We start from the raw sequence: 20,629 nt of genomic DNA on the forward strand, positions 1-20,629 counted from the left end.
GCAGGAAAGAGTCTTATTCTGTGACGACGTTCTGTAAAAACATGTCACTTATGGGGTTTTTTTGTTGGTCTCATTTTCTCTAATTTTACAGAGGTGGATCATGTCTTCTCATTTTGCAACTCTTGCAGACTCATAGGGCAAGTTTTCTTTTGTACATTTGGTTTCGTCAGAGGGATCAAATTAGCAACCATTTAAGCAATAATGCAATACTGTTATTTCCATCAAAGAAATAAAGATCCCCTCCAGATCTACTAATACTTCACTATTCTCTGTAGTTGTTTGCCTTGCAGCACACATCATACTGATATATGAATGGGAATAGTGAGGCTGTAATGCTCAGAACTGAGTACCCAAAATTTCAGTCAGACACAAAGTAGAAAAAACAAGATCTTTATTGAGAATCAGGGTATGGCAACCACCAGCAATGGAGCAGGAACCTCTGAGGACGGAGAAGCGGGTTAGTGGTTTCTAGTCTTGGGGCCCAAGGCTGAATAAGAGAAGCCACTAAACCTCTTAAAGTGTAGTGGAGGATGAGGAGTCGTCCCTGGGGGTTGACTATGGAGGGCCGAACAGCTCTGTACTACGGAGACGGCTCCAGTGCATGAATTCAGGTAGCACAGAGGTAAGTAGCAAGGTGACACATCCAGGGGGAATCAGAACTGGGAGGTCAAGGGGTTGAGGCAGGATCAGGATCAGGGAAGCAGAACAAGGCAAAACTTATCTGAGGGACAGGCAAAGAACAGTGGTCAGGGCGCAGAAAAGGGTCCAACACGTGCTGATGTTGCATCAGGCGGACAAATCCAGGGGCGAGGTAGGAGGCAGAGGTCAAAAGGCAGAAGCAGGGTCGAGTCCACAAAACAGAAGCCAGTGAAGAATCCGACGTGGGCTAGACAGGGTAGGAAAAGCCAAGAGACAAAAAAAACGTGTTCGAGATTGTGGTCAGGTAAGGAGGAAATGCTGGATATCTACTCGCACAAAGGTTTTCAAAAATCTGGCACCGTCTGCCTGCCTGAGAGCTGACTATAACTGATGGTGAACAGGTGGAAGACATGAGCCTGATTGTGCTCCAGCGCAGCAGCATGCAGGAGAACCAGTTGAGCTTGATGGGAGAAGTGAGTGCTGAGGAGAAAAACAAAGCAGGCAGACGGGCCAGAAACATGACAGAGGCAGACTTTCTGAAATTGTGAGAAAATGGTTCAAATCGTACTTGAAAGACCAGGGCTACTTTTTGTCCTTTTTGTGAGACTCTTTGGCCCTCCGAGGTCAAAAGGCAATCTCCCTCTTGAGGATCTGAAGAGTGATCCATGCTCTTATGTCTTCCCAGATGAATTTACGTTTTTCTCTCTGTATTTTAAATAAATACACTCAACAAATATTATGTGTGTTTATTAACCACCGTTGACTTGTTCCGCACTTTGGTCAGCTTGGTCAGTGCTCTAGAAATAAACTTTGACTTGACTTTGCGTCACCATAAGCATAGCCTCAGTCACTTAGCAAGTTTGACTTGGTCTCTAAACATTAACAAGTTTAGAGACCAGAATTTTCTCCAACTTAAAGCACTGATCTCTCACTATTCACACCAAGAAGCAGCAAAACTTCCCCCCGAAAAAAACAATGCGTCAGTTTACACCTACTTAAAGTCCCAACAATAACATGGTTCAAGTTACATCAGCAATGCTACAGCTGAGCTATTGTTGTCTTGTTTGTTGCTCAGGTGACAGCCGTCTCTGCTCCTTTGATGCTTATGCTTGTCTTCCCTCTTTGCTCGCCATCAGCGTTCTCTCTCTTTAGCTGCCAACGTATGGCTGGGCAAATCCCTCTGCTGTAGAAAATAACTTAAAACCTGTGAGACAACTCCTCTGACAGGCTTTGTCAAAAATCTTTGGGTGTGCTGTGCTTCTTTTGGTCTAGAAAACTCAGATTTGAATCACCCTTATTACGTAGATATTTTTACTTCATGAATGAAAACAGGCAGCTCGGTTTCCCTGGAGTACACGGCTGCTGTGTTGTGTGTTCGATGTGTCATGGCCTGACTTTCTGCTGAAAAGCCTGATATATTTTTTGAAAAAAATAATAAATGTTAAGAATACGTGAGTGATGTTTGCAGTGGGATGCATGTGCTACTTAAAAAGGAAATGTCAGAATGCAAGATTTAAGAGAAATAGTTAAGAACATGAATAAATAGCGTTAGAGGTTGAACACACACCAATAAGAGGATTTTAAAATCTATCCTCTTATAAGCATGAAGGCAGCACACTAATATAAGAACTGGTGTGCCACTTTCATGGCTTTGGTCAAGATTCTGACACTGATTTCTTTTCAGAATCAGCTAAAGAGAATTCGGTCAAATTTTCTAAAAATAAAAGCATGCATTAGTTTCTCTGAACACAGATTGACAATCTTTTTAAGAAACTGACATTTTGGTTTATTAACAGATTTAATGTGTCTAAACAGTTTAAGTCTGAGTCCATAACCTCTCTTTTATATCCTGCATGGTTTGTAGTTTCTTAAGTCTCATAGTTGGGCACTATAATCTTTTTGGGACCAAACACAATGCCTTCTGTCTTTTCTGTATTAAAGAACCTATCTCACACGTTTCTTTTCTTTGCAAAACATAATAACTAACATTTCTTTCTGAGTTTTGACCATTTTACTAAATAAATTGTGCAGCTTTTTTTTATAACTCTTACTTTCCTTTCCAAATCTAGCAACTTTTAAACATCTAGATATTATTTATTAAATAAATTCAGAAACTGCAGAAATAAATTTACTGCGAAGTAGAGAAGACATTTGTTGACGTCTCATCTTAAACTCGATGTAGTTGGACTTTGAACTTGCATGGTATCTGGAAACAGTACAGATTATTCTGATTTAAGTCAAGCACAGAGACGGATCCTTCTTCAAGGAAGTAGCTCCAGTTAACTGAAGGCTTATATCCTCCTGACTACCAGGAAAAAAATATTGTCCAATCACCATTTATTTTTAAATCCCACAGTCTTTGTAAGGTAATAAAAGGTTTTCTGCACTTACTTTGTCTCTTCCCATAAAATGTGTTATTACTGATAAATGCCATTTTTATGAATTAGGAAAAGGTACGTACAAAAGTCCCACCCCTTCGCATGTGGTATCATTGAAAAGCCCTAAATGTCCTCTCCAGATACCAAAAGGAATTAATTCAGTAGAATGCAGGGGGTGGGAGATATTCAAGTTTAGAAATGTCCTCTACAGAGGACAAAAATGAACTACTGGTAGTCAGGAGGATATTTTATTTTATTAGTAAAAACAGAAATGTTAGCATATCTTGATTTCTATTAAAAGTCCTGATCCGCCCCCTAGTGGCCAACATACGAAGGCACACAAGGAAGGATTTTTTAAAAAATGATCTTTTTTTAAAGTCACTGAGGAGAAAATCGACTGAAACGAAACTGAAATACCGGCAGTTTAATCTCCGGTCATCAGCTCCCAGGTTAGACCTGCAGACTTCGACCTGTTCCTGGTTCGGGCTGCCTGCTCGCCTTCGGAATCCAGCTTTAATCCATCTTTTTTTCCCCTCCCTGCAAAGTCACGTTGTTTTGTTTCAGACAGGAAACTGTGTGATCAACATGGCAGGAACCGGTGAAATCGATGAGGGATTCTACTCCCGCCAGCTGTAAGTGACAACACTGCTGTTTAGGGGGAGACTTTAAAAAAGTGCTCAGTTCATTATTATTATTATTATTCTGGTTGGTTTCTGGCGCAGGTATGTTCTGGGGCATGAGGCGATGCGCCGGATGGGCACAGCTGAGATCCTCATTGCAGGGATGAAGGGGCTGGGAGTGGAAATAGCCAAGAATGTGATCCTGTCTGGAGTAAAGTCTGTCACTGTTCAGGATGAGGGTCAGGCGGAGTGGTCTGACCTGTCCTCACAGGTACTGTCTGCTGGCTTTTAGGATAAATGCATTTGATAAAAATCTGGAAAAGTAGAGAACTTCCTGCTTGGGCAATGACTTGCCAGACCTGATCGCTCCGCATTTTTGAAAACCTGTCAGTAGATTATTGTATTGGTTTAATTGGTAGATCTGAAAAAGATATTTTTTTCAAATGTTCCGTCCTTCCATAAAGGTTGATAATTTAGTTTAACACATAAAAGAAGATAAGTTTGAAGGAAAATGTCAGTGACTGAATACAACTTTTACTTTCATTATGACGACATACCAGAGCCACCCAGTGGCGCAAAAAGTTGGGTATGCAGCGCATGCAACGCTCCTTCACCCTGACGTACCTTCCTTGGGGCGCCAATTTATGTTTTTGCATCCACCTGAATAATATGTAGTTGCGACCCTGGAGCCACCCATATGTTTTTAGTTATAAACAAACAAGCAGCAGAAAAACAGTCAGAAAAGAAATAAATAAACATATCTGAAAGTTAATCTGAAGCAATTTCTTTTCTTTCTTTTTTTTTTTATTAGCCAGTGAAAAAAATAAAAGGTGTTATCATATGTCATTTTACAAGAGACTCCAAGTTAATATGATTCAGTTGGGGTTATTCTAACACGACTCACATTCAGATCCAGTTCTATACAACAAGTTCCCATTCGATTACAATAATCTGTTTCAAATGTCAGAACCTGAAATCTGATTAAATTCTGTTTAATTCAATTAAATTCAGATCAAATCATCAAACACCCAGCTACAAGACTGAAATCGAATTGTTGCCAATTAAATCTAGTTATAGGATAAATAGACCAGGTCAACATAGCTGCAACACATAGTGTTATTTTTCAATTGGAGTTTATATTACAACTCCAGGTTGAGTTGTAATATAAACATGTTTAAATCTAGCCTTACAAAATTGTATGCAAGTCTCATATACGGGCAGGAGCGGTTGTATTTATTCACTCCTCGATTTTGTTTTCAGTCATGTTTTATCACATTTTGTGTCATATTGTGATGATGTCTTGATCGCTATATGTTCACTAGCATGTTGTAGTTATACAATCAGATTGGCATCAAATTATATACATTTCTTTTCAATCCAGTTATAATGGAGTAAAATTCAGATCCAATTAAATTCAGCCCACTTCATTCCTGTTGCGAATTCAGGTCCATATGTTGTCCAAAATATCTCCGCTACAATACAGTCAGAGTCACAATACTTTACATACAAACCATTTCAGTTCAGTTACAGGAAATGTCAGTGTGAACATTTTCCTTATTTCTCTGAGAACAGAGCACAGTCTGGATGCCAGGGATGAATCTTAAACCTGAAACACTGAAGCCGTCTTATTTTCATCTTTTTGTTGTCCGTTCAGTTTTTTCTGCATGAGTCTGATCTTGGTCAGAACCGAGCCACATCGTCCATCCCACAGCTGACTGCGTTGAATCCACACGTGCTTGTGTCAGCGCACACCGGACCACTAAACGAAGACCTTCTTCTAAACTACCAGGTGTTGTTTCATACACTCACTGGTGGCATATAAAGACTTCAACTCCCTCACCTGTAACAATAATGAGCAGAGAAATTACTTTCATCTTTAAACAAATGAAAGTGTCTCCATGTGTTTAACTTGCAGCTTAACACTTGTCGTTCTTCCAGGTGGTCGTCCTCACTGACTCCTCGCTGGATGATCAGAAGCGTTTTGGGGAATTCTGCCATAAACGTGGAATTAAGTTAATAGTCGCGGACACAAAAGGGCTCTGTGGGTAAGTGGGTGCATGCATACAGTGTGCAGTGAATTTGAGACAGTGGTGATGAAGGATGTGTCAATTTCGATATGTATTTGCAGCCAGTTGTTCTGTGACTTTGGAGATCAGTTTGAGGTCTTGGATCGGGATGGAGAGATACCTGCATCACTGATGATTGACCGGATCACTAAGGTAAAAATGGCCTTATATTTTTAGCAATCATAGCTGCTAATTGTGTAACACAACATCATGTTTAATGTGCTATTTGACAAATATACTCTATATATACAATAATTTTCAGAATTTTATAATTAACTGCCTTAGAGTGTCACACAGTGGAGCTAAAATGTGCTGGAATAATACTTTTGCGACCATTTCTCTTCAAAATATTTTTCTTCGATTTGTTGGCATTTATTTCAGGACAATCCTGGAGTTGTCATCTGTGCAGATGACCAGAAACATGGACTTTTTGACGGCACTAAGGTCATTTTCTCTGAGGTCCAAGGCATGACAGAGCTCAACAGTCTGTCCTCTGTGGAGATCAAAGTCTGCGGTTGGTGTTGCTTAACTAAAAACACTTTGACTTACTTTTTGGTTTTCTTAATTGGTTGCAACACAATTAAGAATGACATTCTTCACACGCCTAACCCTTGAGGGGGGGACCAAAGTAAAATGCTCTTTATGTTTCTGTCTGTTTTTTATTTGTCACCTCGATCACCAGGTCCGTATTCCTTCAGCATCTGTGACACTTCCAGCTTTTCCAGTCATGAACGAGGCGGAGTGGTGACTGAAGTTAAGCAGCCTCTCACGCTGAATTTTGTAGGTGTTGACTGTTTCAAGATTACCTTTTAAAAAGAAACGTTCCCCCCATGATGTAAAATATTGCCAACATGCTTTGCAGAAACCACTGAGTGAGGCTCTTAACGACCATCAACTACTGGTTTTGAATGACTACGGAAAAATATCCAGACATAACACTTTGCACCTGGCCTTCCAAGCCCTCCACAGCTTTGTGAAGAAAGAGCAGCGGCTCCCTCATCCTTGGTCACGGGTCGGTACAAATGCTGTGTGATGATATAATGACATTGCTGTAAAAACTTAAAAAAAAAACTGTAGCTTTGTATTAACTCAGATTATTTGCTTGATTTTAAAAGTAAGTTCGTTTGACTAAACAGAATCTGCTAGGAGTCAAATACTCTTACACATCCCTGTAAAATGTAACCCATCTGGTTGTTTCAACTCACTCATTATAACTGTTCATTAACTCTTACAGTCAGATGCAGATTTGCTGCTTGACATGGTGAAAAAGTTGAATTCAGTCGCAAAACTGGACGAACTAGATGAAGCTGCAGTGAGGATCTTCTCGTACACCGCCAGGGGAGATTTGGCTCCCATGAACGCTTTCTTTGGAGGCCTAGCTGCTCAGGAAGTTATTAAGGTGAAGTCAAACATCACAAATGAAACTCTCTTCTTTTTACGCTGTTGCCCCGTATTGCAAAAGCTCTGGATACTAAAACAGCTCAGATAAGATCTTTGGTGTCTGATATAGAGACACTAGAAAACTGTGGCTAGAGATGCACCAGTCAGGCTCTTTACTGGCAGACATCAACTTCTGATTTTAATTGAGGTTGGACCAGTAGTGCCCCCATTGCATGCATCAAATCACACACTCCCATCTTTTGTTTGATTTGTATTCAGCTAAAATAAGTGCATGACAGTACATGCTGTTGTTTATTAACGTGTTTATGAGCTAAAACTAGTTACAGTTCTGAGCCTTTTTGCATGTAGTGAAAAAGGATCAAATCTCTGCCAGATTGATAGGTGCATACCTGTTCATGGCTGATCCACGTACCTTCACATGTTCTGATACACTTCCAATCTCATCTTTTTCGACTTGTTTAAATATTTCTGCAGGCATCCAGTGGAAAATTTACCCCTCTCCAACAGTGGTTTTATTTTGATGCCCTGGAATGTCTTCCTGAAGATGGAGGTTGTCTGCAAGAGAGCTCATTCTTATCAGTATGTGAAATGATTGCTTTAAGTCTTGCTGACCCACTAACCTTGTCAATAAGTCAGTGTTTTGATTGATGATTACTCCGTGATTTCAGTTCTTCCTTTTATCTCTCTGATAGAAAGGCACAAGGTACGACGCGCAGATCGTTGTCTTCGGATCAGAGTTTCAGCAGAAGCTCCTGAACCAAAAGTATTTCATGGTGAGAAAAGATTAGACGTATGTCCAGCAGAGGGCAGACGTTCCTTGGGAAATGCCCAAAATCCTGTTTGTGCTATACTTTGATCTCCTGAGTGAATGATGACACGTACAGGAAATGGGATTCACTTCCTGGCAGGGAGAACCGTTTGCTATAGAGGTCACTTAAAAGGGCTCAGTCCCATCTCTGTTTCCTGTCAAAGCTTTACATTTCCCTGCTACTCACTGGCTGCATGCTTGTTTTTATTTTTGAAGAGGACGTTGTGCGCTATTTGGGGTTTTACTCACTGTAAGAGCTGAACATGTCAGTAATAAATTAAATCAGGGCTGCAGAATATTAGGAATGTATTGGAATTAAGTTGCAATCAAACCATATTTTTCCCAGCCTTCTAGGAAAAGGTTTACACTCTTAATCACCAAATATATCTCTAGTTATTTATAAGTAAATCCAAATGGTCAAATTTATTATTAGCAGGCAAAGCTTGAAAGACTTGCACTTGAGATCCACTGTACTAATGAAATACAACATTCTACAACATTTCATAATGTAACTCTGAATAAAATAATTATTGTGTCAATTCAGTTTAAAAGACATGTGGGAATATTTTGTTTGTTTCTTAAGGTTGGAGCTGGCGCTATCGGCTGTGAACTGCTTAAAAACTTTGCTCTGATTGGGATCGGAGCAGGAGAGAAAGGCCGCATCACTGTAACGGACATGGACCACATCGAAAGATCCAACCTGAATCGCCAGTTTTTGTTCAGATCTAAGGATATTGGGGTGAGAAGTAACACAAAATTCATTGAACCAGACAGGTACAGGGTTGTGTGATTGCTTTAGTTTAACCCACATTTAGTGTCACCAGTTTTCACTGTTAAAATTGTCTGATGGTCCTTCTGTCAGATTATGTAACTCGTATGTAAAAATACTCAAATGAAGTCTTCACTAAGTTCCTTATTTTCTCTTTTAATTGTCAGACTTTTCTTATCTGCTCTTGTCTCCACAAACAGAAACCCAAATCTGAGGTTGCAGCCAAAGCGGTGGCAGAGATGAACCCCCAGATTAAAATCACCGCTCACCAGAACCGCCTGGACCCCGACAGCGAGGGAGTGTACGACTACAGCTTCTTCATGGGGCTGGATGGAGTGGCCGCAGCCCTCGATAACGTGGAAGCTAGTAAAGGCCATCGGCGTTATGAGATCGATCCCTCATTGCCGCGTTGTGGTGAAAATACATTTTAAAATGGTCAATCCTTTCTTTGTGGGCTCCCAGGGGTTTATCTCGATAAACGCTGCGTTCAGCACCACAAGCCGATGCTGGAGGGGGGAACTTTAGGAAGCAAAGGTCATACTCTGGTGGTGGTGCCTCGTCTGACCGAGTCCTACGGGCCGGGCAAGTCGAGCTCCGGAAACGCCATCCCGCTGTGCACTCTGAAGAACTTCCCACACCGAATTGAGCACACGCTGCAGGTACTCAATGAGCTCCTTCGCTTTGTGTTGGTCTTTATTAAAGTGAGAAGTTATGTATCCAGGTGAATAACAGTCAAACTGTGACTGTGCCAACATGTTATTGTTTCAGTGGGCCAGAGACCAGTTTGAAGGACTGTTTAAACAAACACCTGAAAATGTGAATCTCTTCTTGAGGTGAGGCAAGACTTCAGCTTCACCTGATCTAATTTAAGCTCAGAACTGGGTTTAGTCATCTTCCTAATTATTTTACAATAACATGGAAATACATTGTTACCAAACCCATTAAACCCACTGAAATGTGAGCCTTTCAACATGATCACATTACAACCACAAACTTTAATTTTATGTTATTGATCAGCACAAAGTGGTGCAAAACTGTGAATCAGAAGTTAAATTACATGGTTGTCGCAAAAGTGAGACTTTTTACTCTAATGCCCCAAAATAAAATCTGCTGCTACCATTTGCCTGCAGAAAACATCTAATTGGTAAATAGAATTCACCTGTGTGGAACGAGTGTGACATAATGGACAGCCACCTAGACTGAAAGATCAGAGAGATTCATAGCTTATTCATAGTTTATTAGCGATTCACTCCACAAATTTGTCATTTGTGAAAGTGTTGTGATATAAAGCCTTGTTTACATCAAGCTGTTAAGGAGCGATACAGAAAACGTGTACAGATGAGATCAAAACTACATTTTTTGACAGTGATAAACATTTGCATAATGATAAATGTAATCGGTGAGGAAAAACTTACACTGCATTTGTGACGGGAAGACGGATGGAGCTAAATGCAGGAAAATCCTGGAAAAAAAAATCTTGTTGGAGAATGTTAAAGAGTTGAGACTTGAGGTGAACATTTACCCTCCAGCAGGACAGAGACCTTTATTATACAACCAGGGCAATAATGGAAAAGTCTGGATTAGAGTGTATTAATGGGTTAATACAAACACCAGGCCTACATGTTGTTAAGAATTTGTGAATATTCAAAAGACATGATTTGAAAAGTGAGAACTGAATGAATTTCATAACCACCTCCCACCCAATCTGACTGAGACTGAGCTCTCTCTAAACCCACACAGACAAATTGTAGTTCAAAACAATATTGACTCATCAAACTGTCATATAACGTAAAATAGTTTGTCTGGTTTACAACTGTATCTCTTTCATAATTTGTCAGTATTTTTAGCTTATTTTACAAATAACACCTGATGTACTGAGTTTATCACAAAGCAAAGCGCCAGAGCAAATAATCAGTGATAGTACTGAGCTTCAAGACCCAAACTCTGTGTGAACTCTGAGCCTTTCTAATCCAGACATGTTTGAAATGTCTTTCTGTTTGTTTTGGTGAGATTTGATTTGATCCCCTGGACTCTCAGGTGCTTTCACACTCACTCCAATAGAAACTGAAAGATACAGTTTAGAAAACTCTGGTATTTTCCATTGTACAAATAAAGCCTTCTGGACTTTTTTTTTTCTTCTGTGGATGGTCATCCACATTTCATTGTCCAGCAAATTGTGACTCATTACATATAAGAGGTCATGGAAATGAACTCTTATGTTTCGTTCCATTGTCGTCCCACCCTTGCTGCTACATGCAGAAGTATGACTCTGAAAGTTCCTGTTCAGACACGTTTATGTGTAAAAGGTGGAATATCCCCCATCATCATGATGCATACAAGGTGACAGGAAGAGCGTGATCTGGAACATGTTAATAACTCAGAAATGAATTAGCCAAGTATGATATTTTAGAGGAGCTCTTATCCACATGGTACAAGTTAAGTAAACACTGACTTACGATGGATGTGAGTCAGAATAAGAGAATCAAAAAAATGCCTTCTGACTCTAAGGTCTGGTGAGCGCTTAGAGATTATCTGTGAGGATCAATTTTCTTTCTTTTTTTTCACACAAATTCAGTATTGTTTTCTGGACTTTGACCGGTCCATTCTAATACGAATGTGCTGTCATCTAAACCATTGTAGCTCTGGTTGTGTCTTTAGTTCTATTGATTTGCTGGAAGGTGAACTCCTTCCTGAATGCGCCTGCATTTAGCTCCATCCATCCCCCACATTGACCAGGTTAGCTGTCCTTTTCCATTCTTCTTTAATGGAAAGAAGTGTGAAATACTAAGCAATGGTTGTCCAGTCAGTATACTAGTTAGTGTTTGTTGGCGGACAGCTGTACTTTTGTGAACTGTAAGTCTGTTAATAAAAGCTGCTACCGGGATCCTGCAGGGATCCGAATTTCATAGAGCGGACTCTGACTCATGGGGATGCTGAGGCCCTGGAGATCTTAGGAGGCGTCTGCATCAGCCTTCAGGAGACGGCGGCTGGAGGCCACCGTCCAAAAAGCTGGGAGGACTGTGTGGGCTGGGCGCGCCGCAAGTGGGAGACTCTGTACAACAACGATATCCGCCAGCTTCTGCACTGTTTCCCTCCAGGAGAGGTAAAACCCCAACCTTACAGTCAGACCTCATCAACATGCAATTAATGTTGAAGGACACACAGGGGCGCTGTTTGTTTACACCAACAGTCTGTGTTAGTTATTTAAGCACTAATAGCAACACAATTGGCGTTGTATTTGCTCTTATGTGAGTAGACCAGTCAAAAACCAGCAGTGATAAATATCTCAGAGGGATTCTGAGGGGTTGGAGCAAGCGGACAGAGTGATGTCACACTGGTGTGGGGGGTGGGGTCACAGATCGGTATCAACCCAAACACACCCTCACTAAACCCAGTTTCTGACTCCCAGTTCCTGCATTTGGCCCTGTCGTGCTATCACAATGTCCTGCACAGTTCTGGAAATTCCTCTGACTGTTCTATTTTTTTTTTCCTTTCCTAATACGTCTACTCAAATATTTATAAAAGCGTGGAGACTTTCCGGAGCGTCTCTTTAGAAAAGCAGAACTTTTCTGGCTTCGTATCTTTATTGTTTTGCGTAACAATTACAAAACCTGATCCTGCAAACAGTAGTTACTGCTGCTGCTTCGGTTATATTTGTTCTCTTTTTTCCACCTTTAAAATGTGCAACAGTTGTAGTTCCATTGTTCTTGTGGAAAGTCGCTCGATGCCACAGACTGTCTGAGGAACTATGATAAGGTTACTGATGTCAGTCATCTGTCAACTTCCAACCTGACATTTACTGGTCATAGATAAACTTAGACAGGATGTAGCAGCTATTACTGGTCAGAAAGTCTTTACTTACAGCCTTAAGGCCATGCCAGATTTTAAATCTCCAGTTTATGATTTTTACTATGCAATTAGCAACAGGCTACCCTCCCTCTCATATATTTGATGTTTAAAAAGTCTGTTGCAGAGACCAAAAGCAGAAATATCATGTTTACATGTGAAAGTAGAAGCAAAATTTAAGGTTTTCCTTCAACGAAATGTACACATCTTAAAAGACAAAGAAACAGAACAAGGGATGCGGATCAAAATGTTAACAGAATGTTTCAAAGACCAAACCAAAGGCTTCACCGATTTCATTTGGGTTTTGTTTTTCTTTAAATTACCAGTTCCTGCTGTAAGCAAAATGCTTTCTTGTTTGAGCATCTTCATCCAGCATACAGCTCCCACCTCAGATGTCGGCACCCCTATAAAATATGCATAGAAAACTTGTCATTTTAGTTGGATTTCATGCTGTCTTGTTGTTCCAGTTTTGAAGAATAAGAAAGTATCAATTCTGTTGTATCTGGACAACATTATCATATAAGCTTAATCTTTTTAAAGAGAAGGTTTTTTTTTTTTTTTTTAAAAAAAAAAGACCTTCTGCTTTTGATCCCTGTTGCTTTTGAGCCATCCTGCAGTGGAAACTGGCACAACCAGAAAGACACTCGCTCTGGCTCCACTTGTGGACCATTTGGCAACATCAAAGCTGCCAGACCTTTTGTTCTTTTATCAGACTGACAAACTGCATCCCAGTCACTACACACCTGATAATGATATAACTTGTAGCTTCAGGAACACACAAGGTTGGATGTGGCATACAACAAATATAGGAAATAACATGCTAGTCATATTTTTAATTTCGCCTGTTAAAAGATGTTATAGATCTTACTTAGTGTCTGAACAAGCCTGGATTTTGAGTTAGGTGTTCTCCGGGTCTTGATAAGCTGGAAAAGGTAAATAGTTTAATGCAACAACATTAAGCATTTTTTCAGATATTATTTATAATATCTAAAAGTTCCATCTGGAAATAAATATTCTTTGGTACTGGAATATCTGAAAGTCTAACTTCTATAATGTTAGTAAGGTTTACAAAATAGTCTTTTTATACCAAGACCATTATGTTTTTCCAAATTAACATTTTATTAAATACTTTTAATCTTTTAATCAGTTAATTGTGATTTAACAATTTTTCCCTGGGGGTTTTGTTAGTTTTTTTGTTTTTTTTTTCCTGAATGAAATTGTAATTTGAAAACTGCTTTTTGTATTTACTCAAGTTATCTTTATCTTATACTAAGATCTGAAATGTAATGTTTCGGATTCTTGCGGCATACTTTTGTCACACAGTCAAAAGTTTTCCTTTTGACTGTGACAAAAGGCAAACTCGAGAAATGAGCAAACGCTTTCTGACAGAACTGTACTTCCCTATGCAAAGTATGACCACTGCAGAAACATCAGCCAGGAATTGGTCAACATTTACATTTTTACATTAGAAAATCAGGCAACTCTGGGAATTTGAACCTGGAAATGTCCAAAATTTCAACCCTGGAAATGCCCCTGAATCCAGAAGATTTGACAGCTTCCTCACCTATTGGAATGATTTGTGGTGCTTTGCACTGAAGTGAATGACCAATAAACTAAATCCACAATGATTTTACAGCCGTTCATCAGTGTGATAAAGGGATTTTCTCCTGCTTCCTCTCCTTTTTAGTTGACCTCCAATGGTTTGCCCTTTTGGTCTGGATCCAAGAGATGCCCTCATCCGCTGACATTTGACCCTAACAATGTGAGTAGAGTTTGATCCGATACAAGGCAGTCACCTAACTGATGAATGTAAAGGAAAAGCGGCAGTGTTGTTGAAAGCGGTTCACATTCCTTCTTTATCTTGTCTGATAGTGACCTTAAAGTCATTACCTAGGCTACGAATGCACAGTAATGATTTACTGATCACTTACACCGATACCCTTGATAACTAAGTCGTTTATTTGTCTCACAATAAACCGGCAGCATCACGTATGCCCAGTGGCAATAGTGGACTGCCAGCAACCAAAATACTAAAAATGTGAACAAACGTGTGATCAGCAGGTGCTGAGACAGCATTTTACTGCTGGCAGCTGTTCTTATGGCTGAACTGAAGTGAGTGTTGTACCTTAAAGTGAAGTGACAGGATTCAGAAACACATTTTCTGCAAAAATATGTGTGTTGCAAAGAAGACTGAATCTGGAGTTTGTGTAACAGCCGCCTCCTGTTTTTTTTATTGGACAAAACACGACCTTAAGGTTTTTCCCTTAGTGCCATTCTTCTCCCTCTTCACCTTTTTGTTAATCCTACTTCAACAGCATTACTCTCAAGGCAAATCTGTTCTATAGTCTCAATTCTTGATTCACAGTCGTAATTATGACAGCACACTGTGCATTTTATGCAATAAAGCCTTAAGAAAGTGGAGGAGGAGTTGACATGTGCTATGTTTTCTATTCAAAAATAATGAATTGGATAAAATCTCAAACTTTTTTCCACTGTCATAACATAGTATTGGTGTGTAGAATTTTGAGGATAGAGAGATTACCTTAAAACAATTTGGAATAAAATTGTTAGTTATGTTAGGCTGTGGAAAAAGATAAGTGCTGTGAATACTTGCCAGTGGTGTTTGCAGCTTCTTTGACTTCATGTTCCCTGTTGTAAAGAAACAATGGTTCACACAAGGTTTCAAGATTACAAAAACAAGTTTGAAGTGTTTATACCTGCTCCTCCAGATTCCATTTGAGCATATGTGGGATGAGCTCGACAAATATTTTCAATCCAAAACGGTATCCCATCACGTCGGTCTCAGTCTGTGTGGCTATTTCGACAGCAAGAGCAGGAACAAGGCACTACTAAGTAGATGGTCATATTGTTATCACTGTTTGGTGTTTGCATTTGAATTATGTGTTTCAGACAACCCACATGGGGTATGTGGTGGCAGCAGCCAACCTATACGGGCAGATCTATGGGATCGAAGGGACAAGAGACTGTGTTGCGATCAGAAACACCTTAGAGAGAGTCTCAGTTCCACCATTTAGTCCAAAGTCCTCCGTAAAAATTCACGTCACTGACAAGGAAATGGAGGAGGACAGGAAAAAGGAGGGTGATGAAACTGGTAGGTTAGCTTCCGATGCTTTTAACTTTTAGCTAATGTAATCTTCCTGCGTCTTCAGCCTCTTTCCATCTCCTCTGCAGACAAAGCCCAACTCGAGGAGCTGAAAGGAAAGTTGTCTTCACTGAAGAGCGCAGCTCAGATGTACCCCATTGACTTTGAGAAGGTATGTTGGTGGGTACAATGATAGCTCTGCTGTACACTGTAGAGAGGCTGCAGGTGGTGACAGCATGGCGACTGAACCTTAGCAGGGAGCAACACTTAAGTCTATAGGTGCTTTCATATCGTGTCTTTTTCCAACGTCCTTTGAGCCTCAGAGAGCTGAATCTTAGCCAGTGCTTGACCATTCATTAAAACAGAGCTCGATTGTGTTGTGTCTTCACACAGAATACGTTGGCTTGGAGCAGAGGCAGATGTTTTAGAAATGTCCTTCCTGTTTTCAGAAATGTGGAAAGAGGAAAAGTTGAGTCAGTCGGCTCATTAAAAGAAGTGTTGAATTAAGTATTTCCTGAAGTTTGTCCATAATGTTTAACCGCCTCACTTTGTATGAAATTCAGTCGTATTTCCTTTTGAGGCGGCTTCCTAAATGTTTGAAACTTGGACTTTTATTGGCGGTGCACTGGTAAACCTTTTCCAGTGTTTGCAGCTTTATGCTAACCAGATGCTTCATCAGAGTAAGCCACAATGTCAACTACTTTTATATCGTCTTTATCTAAGATGGTAATGCAACTGAGATTAAAAATCACTTTTCAAATTGCCTAGCTGGCCAAGATGTACAATATAATAACACCATTTTTTATTTTTGTGATGATTTTTCTGGTGAACCATGGAGATAGTAATAAATGGATTGTATTAGAGTCATGAATCAGCTTTCTAATCACACCCCTACCTTCAGGCATTCTTAATCGTACGGATGCAGACACTCCCTAAGGATCCTGGGAAGTTCTTCAAATGTCTTCCTGAGCATTTTTTCTGTTTGAATTCATCCTCCTGAAAAGGAAGTGGTAGTGATTTCACAGTCAGAAAAAAAGCTCTCTGTAGTCTGATGTTTTAGCACTCTTGTTTTGTGTAGTAGTAAGTTTGTTTCTGTGTCCGATTTATTAGTTTCACTTTTAGATAGAGGCAACAAAAAGTTCCTACAAAGTGCTGTTTGATCAACATTCCCTTTGTTTCTGTAGTGTAAGCTCTTAAAAGGGGATCTAAGAGGTCAAGGTGCTTTCCTTGTATAGAAATGTTTAAAGAGAAGCGGATCCTTGGGGCTTCTGCACATCCTTTTCTATCACCTCATTAGTAAAAGGAATATGTGTGTTATAAGAAATAGTGCTTTTAGACCCCAAAATGTTCATCTTGAAAATTATTCTTGGAACTTAGTGGGTTCCAAGAATATGTTTGTATCAGTCCCTGATGTATCAGTTCTATGGTTTAAATCTGATTTAAATCATAGAACTAGTTCTATGATTTAAACCATAGAACTAGCTGACATGTGGTTTGTTAGCTCAAAAATGTTCATTAACCCTAAATCTAAATGTAGGTCATCTTCACTTTAAGTCATGTTAACGTCAATAAAAAGAAAAAAATATATATTGTAGAATAAAACAAAATGAAAGCTAGTTTTTAATGACTTCTTTTGCTACTTTTAAATTATTCTAAGGCCATTTGCACATCCTTATAAGAGGTGCCAGCCAGTAAATGCAGAAGGCTCGGTTCATCGGGCTCCATCTTGAGGAGGCTGTGCTGCAGAATTACGTATCTGATTAATAGAAGACCTGGCACGGGTTTAAAAGGATGCCTGAAAGAGCTCCTGGTAAAATATTGTGTTAGTTCAGAAATGAAGGTGCGTGAGGTAAGTCATGCGCATATTGAATGTCCTCTTGAATAAAAAACAAGACTCCCAGACTCCCCTCTCTCAGTTGCATCCCTCCGTGCCCTGCTGATGCGGCGGCTGGATGGAATGTGTGGAGGAGAGCTCCAGAGGCATCAGGTTGCCAGCTAACAGCGTCACCACAGACCCTGGAGCTCTCCCTGAATGACAGTCGGCCTCCTAGCTTTTGTAGAGCTGCATGACCTCACTGTTCACATCAATCACAGCAGAAGTCTTCTTTCCACTGAATTGTGACATGGTGACCACAGTGACTCCAAGCAGGCAGATTACAAAGCAGGAGAACTGCATCAGATCCCTGGACTGTCACATAACATGGGACTCAGGTTTATCTAATTAATTTGGAAATTGAGAAATTATTTATTTAGCGCTAAGTTTTACAAAGAAACATTGATTATTTTGATGTATTATTAACGTCCCAACTCTTACAGGATGATGACAGTAACTTCCACATGGACTACATCGTTGCTGCATCCAACCTGAGAGCGGAAAACTACGACATTCCGGCAGCTGATCGCCACCAGGTCTATATTTGCATTGTGCACTTCATACAATTAAACCCAGTGGTCTCATAAAGTCACCTTGGCCAATGAGTTTATTGAGTTTCATAGTCTTTCTTTGGTCATTAGCTGCTTAAAAACAGTCAGAAATCCTGAAAGAACTGTTGATCAAGACAACTTCATAATATCATAAAAACATCAAACTGAGGTAAAGCAAAACAAAACAGGACTGATCATTCAGGACTCCTGCCAGAGCATCACAAAGAAACAAAAAAAGAAAGAAAAATCAGAGCGACAGACTTCATCTCCTCCCCTGTGGTCGTGTTTTTAGCTGTCGCTTCACACACCTGCCCTGAAGCTGCAGAAACAGCCTCCCCACCTATTGTTCCTGGAATGGGACTAATCATGGCACTTTACCTGCTGCCTGGAAGGTGACACCTGAGCTGGGCCTTGTTCCAGCTGCTGCTGCAGACACTCACCGCCAAGACAGATGGAGGCTCAGAGAGGGGCCGGGAGCCGTTGAGTGAGGGGAGACAAAGGAGAGTCACGCAGCGCCCCTCCCCTCCAGCCCCGTGTAATCACAGCCTTCACCACAGGCTGCATCTCGTTTCAAAATAACTTCAAACTTAGTCACCAGATCACATGATGTATAGTATTAATTGTGCTGATTTTTTTACGATCTAAAGCAGTGTTTCTCAACCTTTTTTGGGCCAGCGCCCCCCTAGCCTTTATCCAGGTATTACTACCACTATTGTAGATGTTTTGATTTTTATGCTTGTTTCTGTATTTATCATCAAAAATAATTTCCCAGGGAACAAAAAAGTCATGGGAATAGAAATTATTTTCACAGGCGTCTACGAAAAATGCAATGGACATTCAAGTTAAAATCTGTAGGCCTTACAGCAGCCAATCAGAGTGGAAAAAATATTCTTATTTTTCTAGTTGTTAAATATTGCACAAAATGACCAGATAAAAGATGTACAACATGCCAGTTTAAACTTTGAACTATTAGCAAAACGACTGAGCTCTGCAACATTAAAACATGGATAGAACTGTAACTACATTAATCATGGCTCTTCTCTTCGGTTCAGCTCTGTGCTGCCTTCAGGAGAATGGGACATCAGAGTATCATCCATAAAACTTCACCCTCATGGCATTTATTGTGCAAACCAGAGCTTTCAGTGGAAAAACAAAAGTTCCAGATCCTTTTAATGCCATACAAATATGAGACAGAAACATGGATTATATCTTTATATAGACCTGCCTATTGATTTATAGATTAATAGTTTTACTGGACAAAAATTACAAAGAACAAATCTGGTTCTTAATCAAATCCTAATGAGTAAATTGAAAGTGTCATGGAGTCATCAGCATCATAACATTAATATTGACATGAAAAATAATATTGAAGAAATAAATATATGTCAAATCTAATTAAAAACATAAATAAGTGATAAGTTATTTACTGTTATGGTCTGTAAGATATATTTATTCTCAGTACTAGATGTGATCTCAACAAACCCATGGCACTTCAACAATATTATTTTACATTTTATTTGGAAATAGTGTCTGTTTATTTTTGCCATACAGTCATCTGTATTAATTATTGCTAGAAAGGTCTTGCCATACCAGTTTATTCCTCTGTATCTATTTTAGTTTCTTAGTTTATTATTGCATTTTGTTCTTCATTCATTTCCATTTAGTTTCATTTGATTAGTATTATCCTCTCTTGGTTTATTGCTCTCTAAATCTTTTAGGGGTACGCAGTACCCTGCCATACCCCCTTACTTTCACCCCTGGTGTTAACGCTATAAAATGAACGCTCTCTATCACCCATGGAAGGATTTCTGGATTTCTTTATTTAAATTGGTTCATTTTTCAGAGGGTATCGTGATTTTAGCTACCAGTAGCAGGAGAACGGAGCTGCGCCAAGAAGCTACAAACACTGAATAGAAGAGCAGCTGCCATCGATACAGTTGCAGCCAAGCATGGTTTAATGTTACACAATACAGTTTTACCAAGTTGCTCAAAGTCTAAATTGGTATTGTTGTGGATTTAAGGTGTAAAGTTTACCTTCGACCAAACGCCCCCCAAAGGCATCCCAGCGCCCCCCTTTGGTAAAAATGTCCGCTAGCGCCCCCTGCCGTCCTCTGAACGCCCCCTGGGGGGCGGTACCGCCCACGTTGAGAACCGCTAATCTAAAGGCTATAAATTAGTGTCAGTATGTGACATAATTTAAGAGTGTGTCGTTAATCTGCAAAATCTCAAATGAAAGTCTTTATGTGTCTTATAAACTGAATATAGCACTACATCAGAGATGTTTTTAGCCATGTGAGTAGTCAGGATATTAAAACTTTAAAATAAAAAAATCTATCTAAATATTTTTCATTTATAAGTTCAGTATATCACTTTTTCTGTACTATAAGAATATTCTAACAACGAGCATTTAGTAAAATGCATTCTTTGTTGAAAGTGGCATATAGATACACAGACGGCAAGATGTACAATATTTTAAACAAATCTGTTGATGTGTATCCACTTATTCTGCATCATCAATCAGTGATTGGACATCAACAGTTTTTCTGATTGGTTATCTCTCTCTTCATGCATTTTG

The 20,629-nt window shown here is 39.7% G+C and overlaps 1 protein-coding gene and 2 long non-coding RNA genes across 4 annotated transcripts in view; 1 reads left to right on the top strand and 2 right to left on the bottom strand.

Annotated features, from left to right (window-relative positions):
- Positions 1-3,108: 3,108 nt before the first annotated feature.
- The window catches only part of uba7 (ubiquitin-like modifier activating enzyme 7), a 35,153-nt gene continuing 17,632 nt past the window's right edge, over positions 3,109-20,629 (top strand). Inside the window, exons 1-21 of one of the 2 annotated variants that reach the window (XM_008408713.2) lie at positions 3,109-3,466; positions 3,582-3,649; positions 3,740-3,908; positions 5,292-5,426; positions 5,576-5,682; positions 5,766-5,856; positions 6,085-6,217; positions 6,386-6,483; positions 6,566-6,715; positions 6,938-7,102; positions 7,579-7,683; positions 7,797-7,877; positions 8,496-8,651; positions 8,882-9,047; positions 9,144-9,340; positions 9,450-9,514; positions 11,574-11,784; positions 14,215-14,289; positions 15,438-15,639; positions 15,720-15,802; positions 17,947-18,039. In XM_008408713.2, the coding sequence (XP_008406935.1) occupies positions 3,603-3,649; positions 3,740-3,908; positions 5,292-5,426; positions 5,576-5,682; positions 5,766-5,856; positions 6,085-6,217; positions 6,386-6,483; positions 6,566-6,715; positions 6,938-7,102; positions 7,579-7,683; positions 7,797-7,877; positions 8,496-8,651; positions 8,882-9,047; positions 9,144-9,340; positions 9,450-9,514; positions 11,574-11,784; positions 14,215-14,289; positions 15,438-15,639; positions 15,720-15,802; positions 17,947-18,039 (2,529 nt within the window). In that variant the 5' untranslated portion in view covers positions 3,109-3,466; positions 3,582-3,602. Of the gene's footprint in view, positions 3,650-3,739; positions 3,909-5,291; positions 5,427-5,575; positions 5,683-5,765; positions 5,857-6,084; positions 6,218-6,385; positions 6,484-6,565; positions 6,716-6,937; positions 7,103-7,578; positions 7,684-7,796; positions 7,878-8,495; positions 8,652-8,881; positions 9,048-9,143; positions 9,341-9,449; positions 9,515-11,573; positions 11,785-14,214; positions 14,290-15,437; positions 15,640-15,719; positions 15,803-17,946; positions 18,040-20,629 lie in introns of both variants that reach the window. The other variant, XM_008408712.2, reaches the window with a different exon arrangement.
- On the bottom strand, positions 9,904-13,587 carry LOC145551677 (uncharacterized). The gene is made up of 2 exons (XR_014087575.1): positions 13,396-13,587; positions 9,904-12,931 (listed from the first exon to the last, which is right to left on the bottom strand). It is a non-coding gene; the product is annotated as an uncharacterized LOC145551677 (long non-coding RNA).
- Positions 14,283-17,236, bottom strand: LOC145551676 (uncharacterized). The gene is made up of 3 exons (XR_014087574.1): positions 16,526-17,236; positions 15,245-16,069; positions 14,283-15,176 (listed from the first exon to the last, which is right to left on the bottom strand). It is a non-coding gene; the product is annotated as an uncharacterized LOC145551676 (long non-coding RNA).

This window comes from Poecilia reticulata, chromosome 5 (assembly GCF_904066995.2).
Source record: "Poecilia reticulata chromosome 5, P_reticulata-male-v2, whole genome shotgun sequence".
NCBI classification, from domain to species: Eukaryota; Metazoa; Chordata; class Actinopteri; order Cyprinodontiformes; family Poeciliidae; genus Poecilia; species Poecilia reticulata.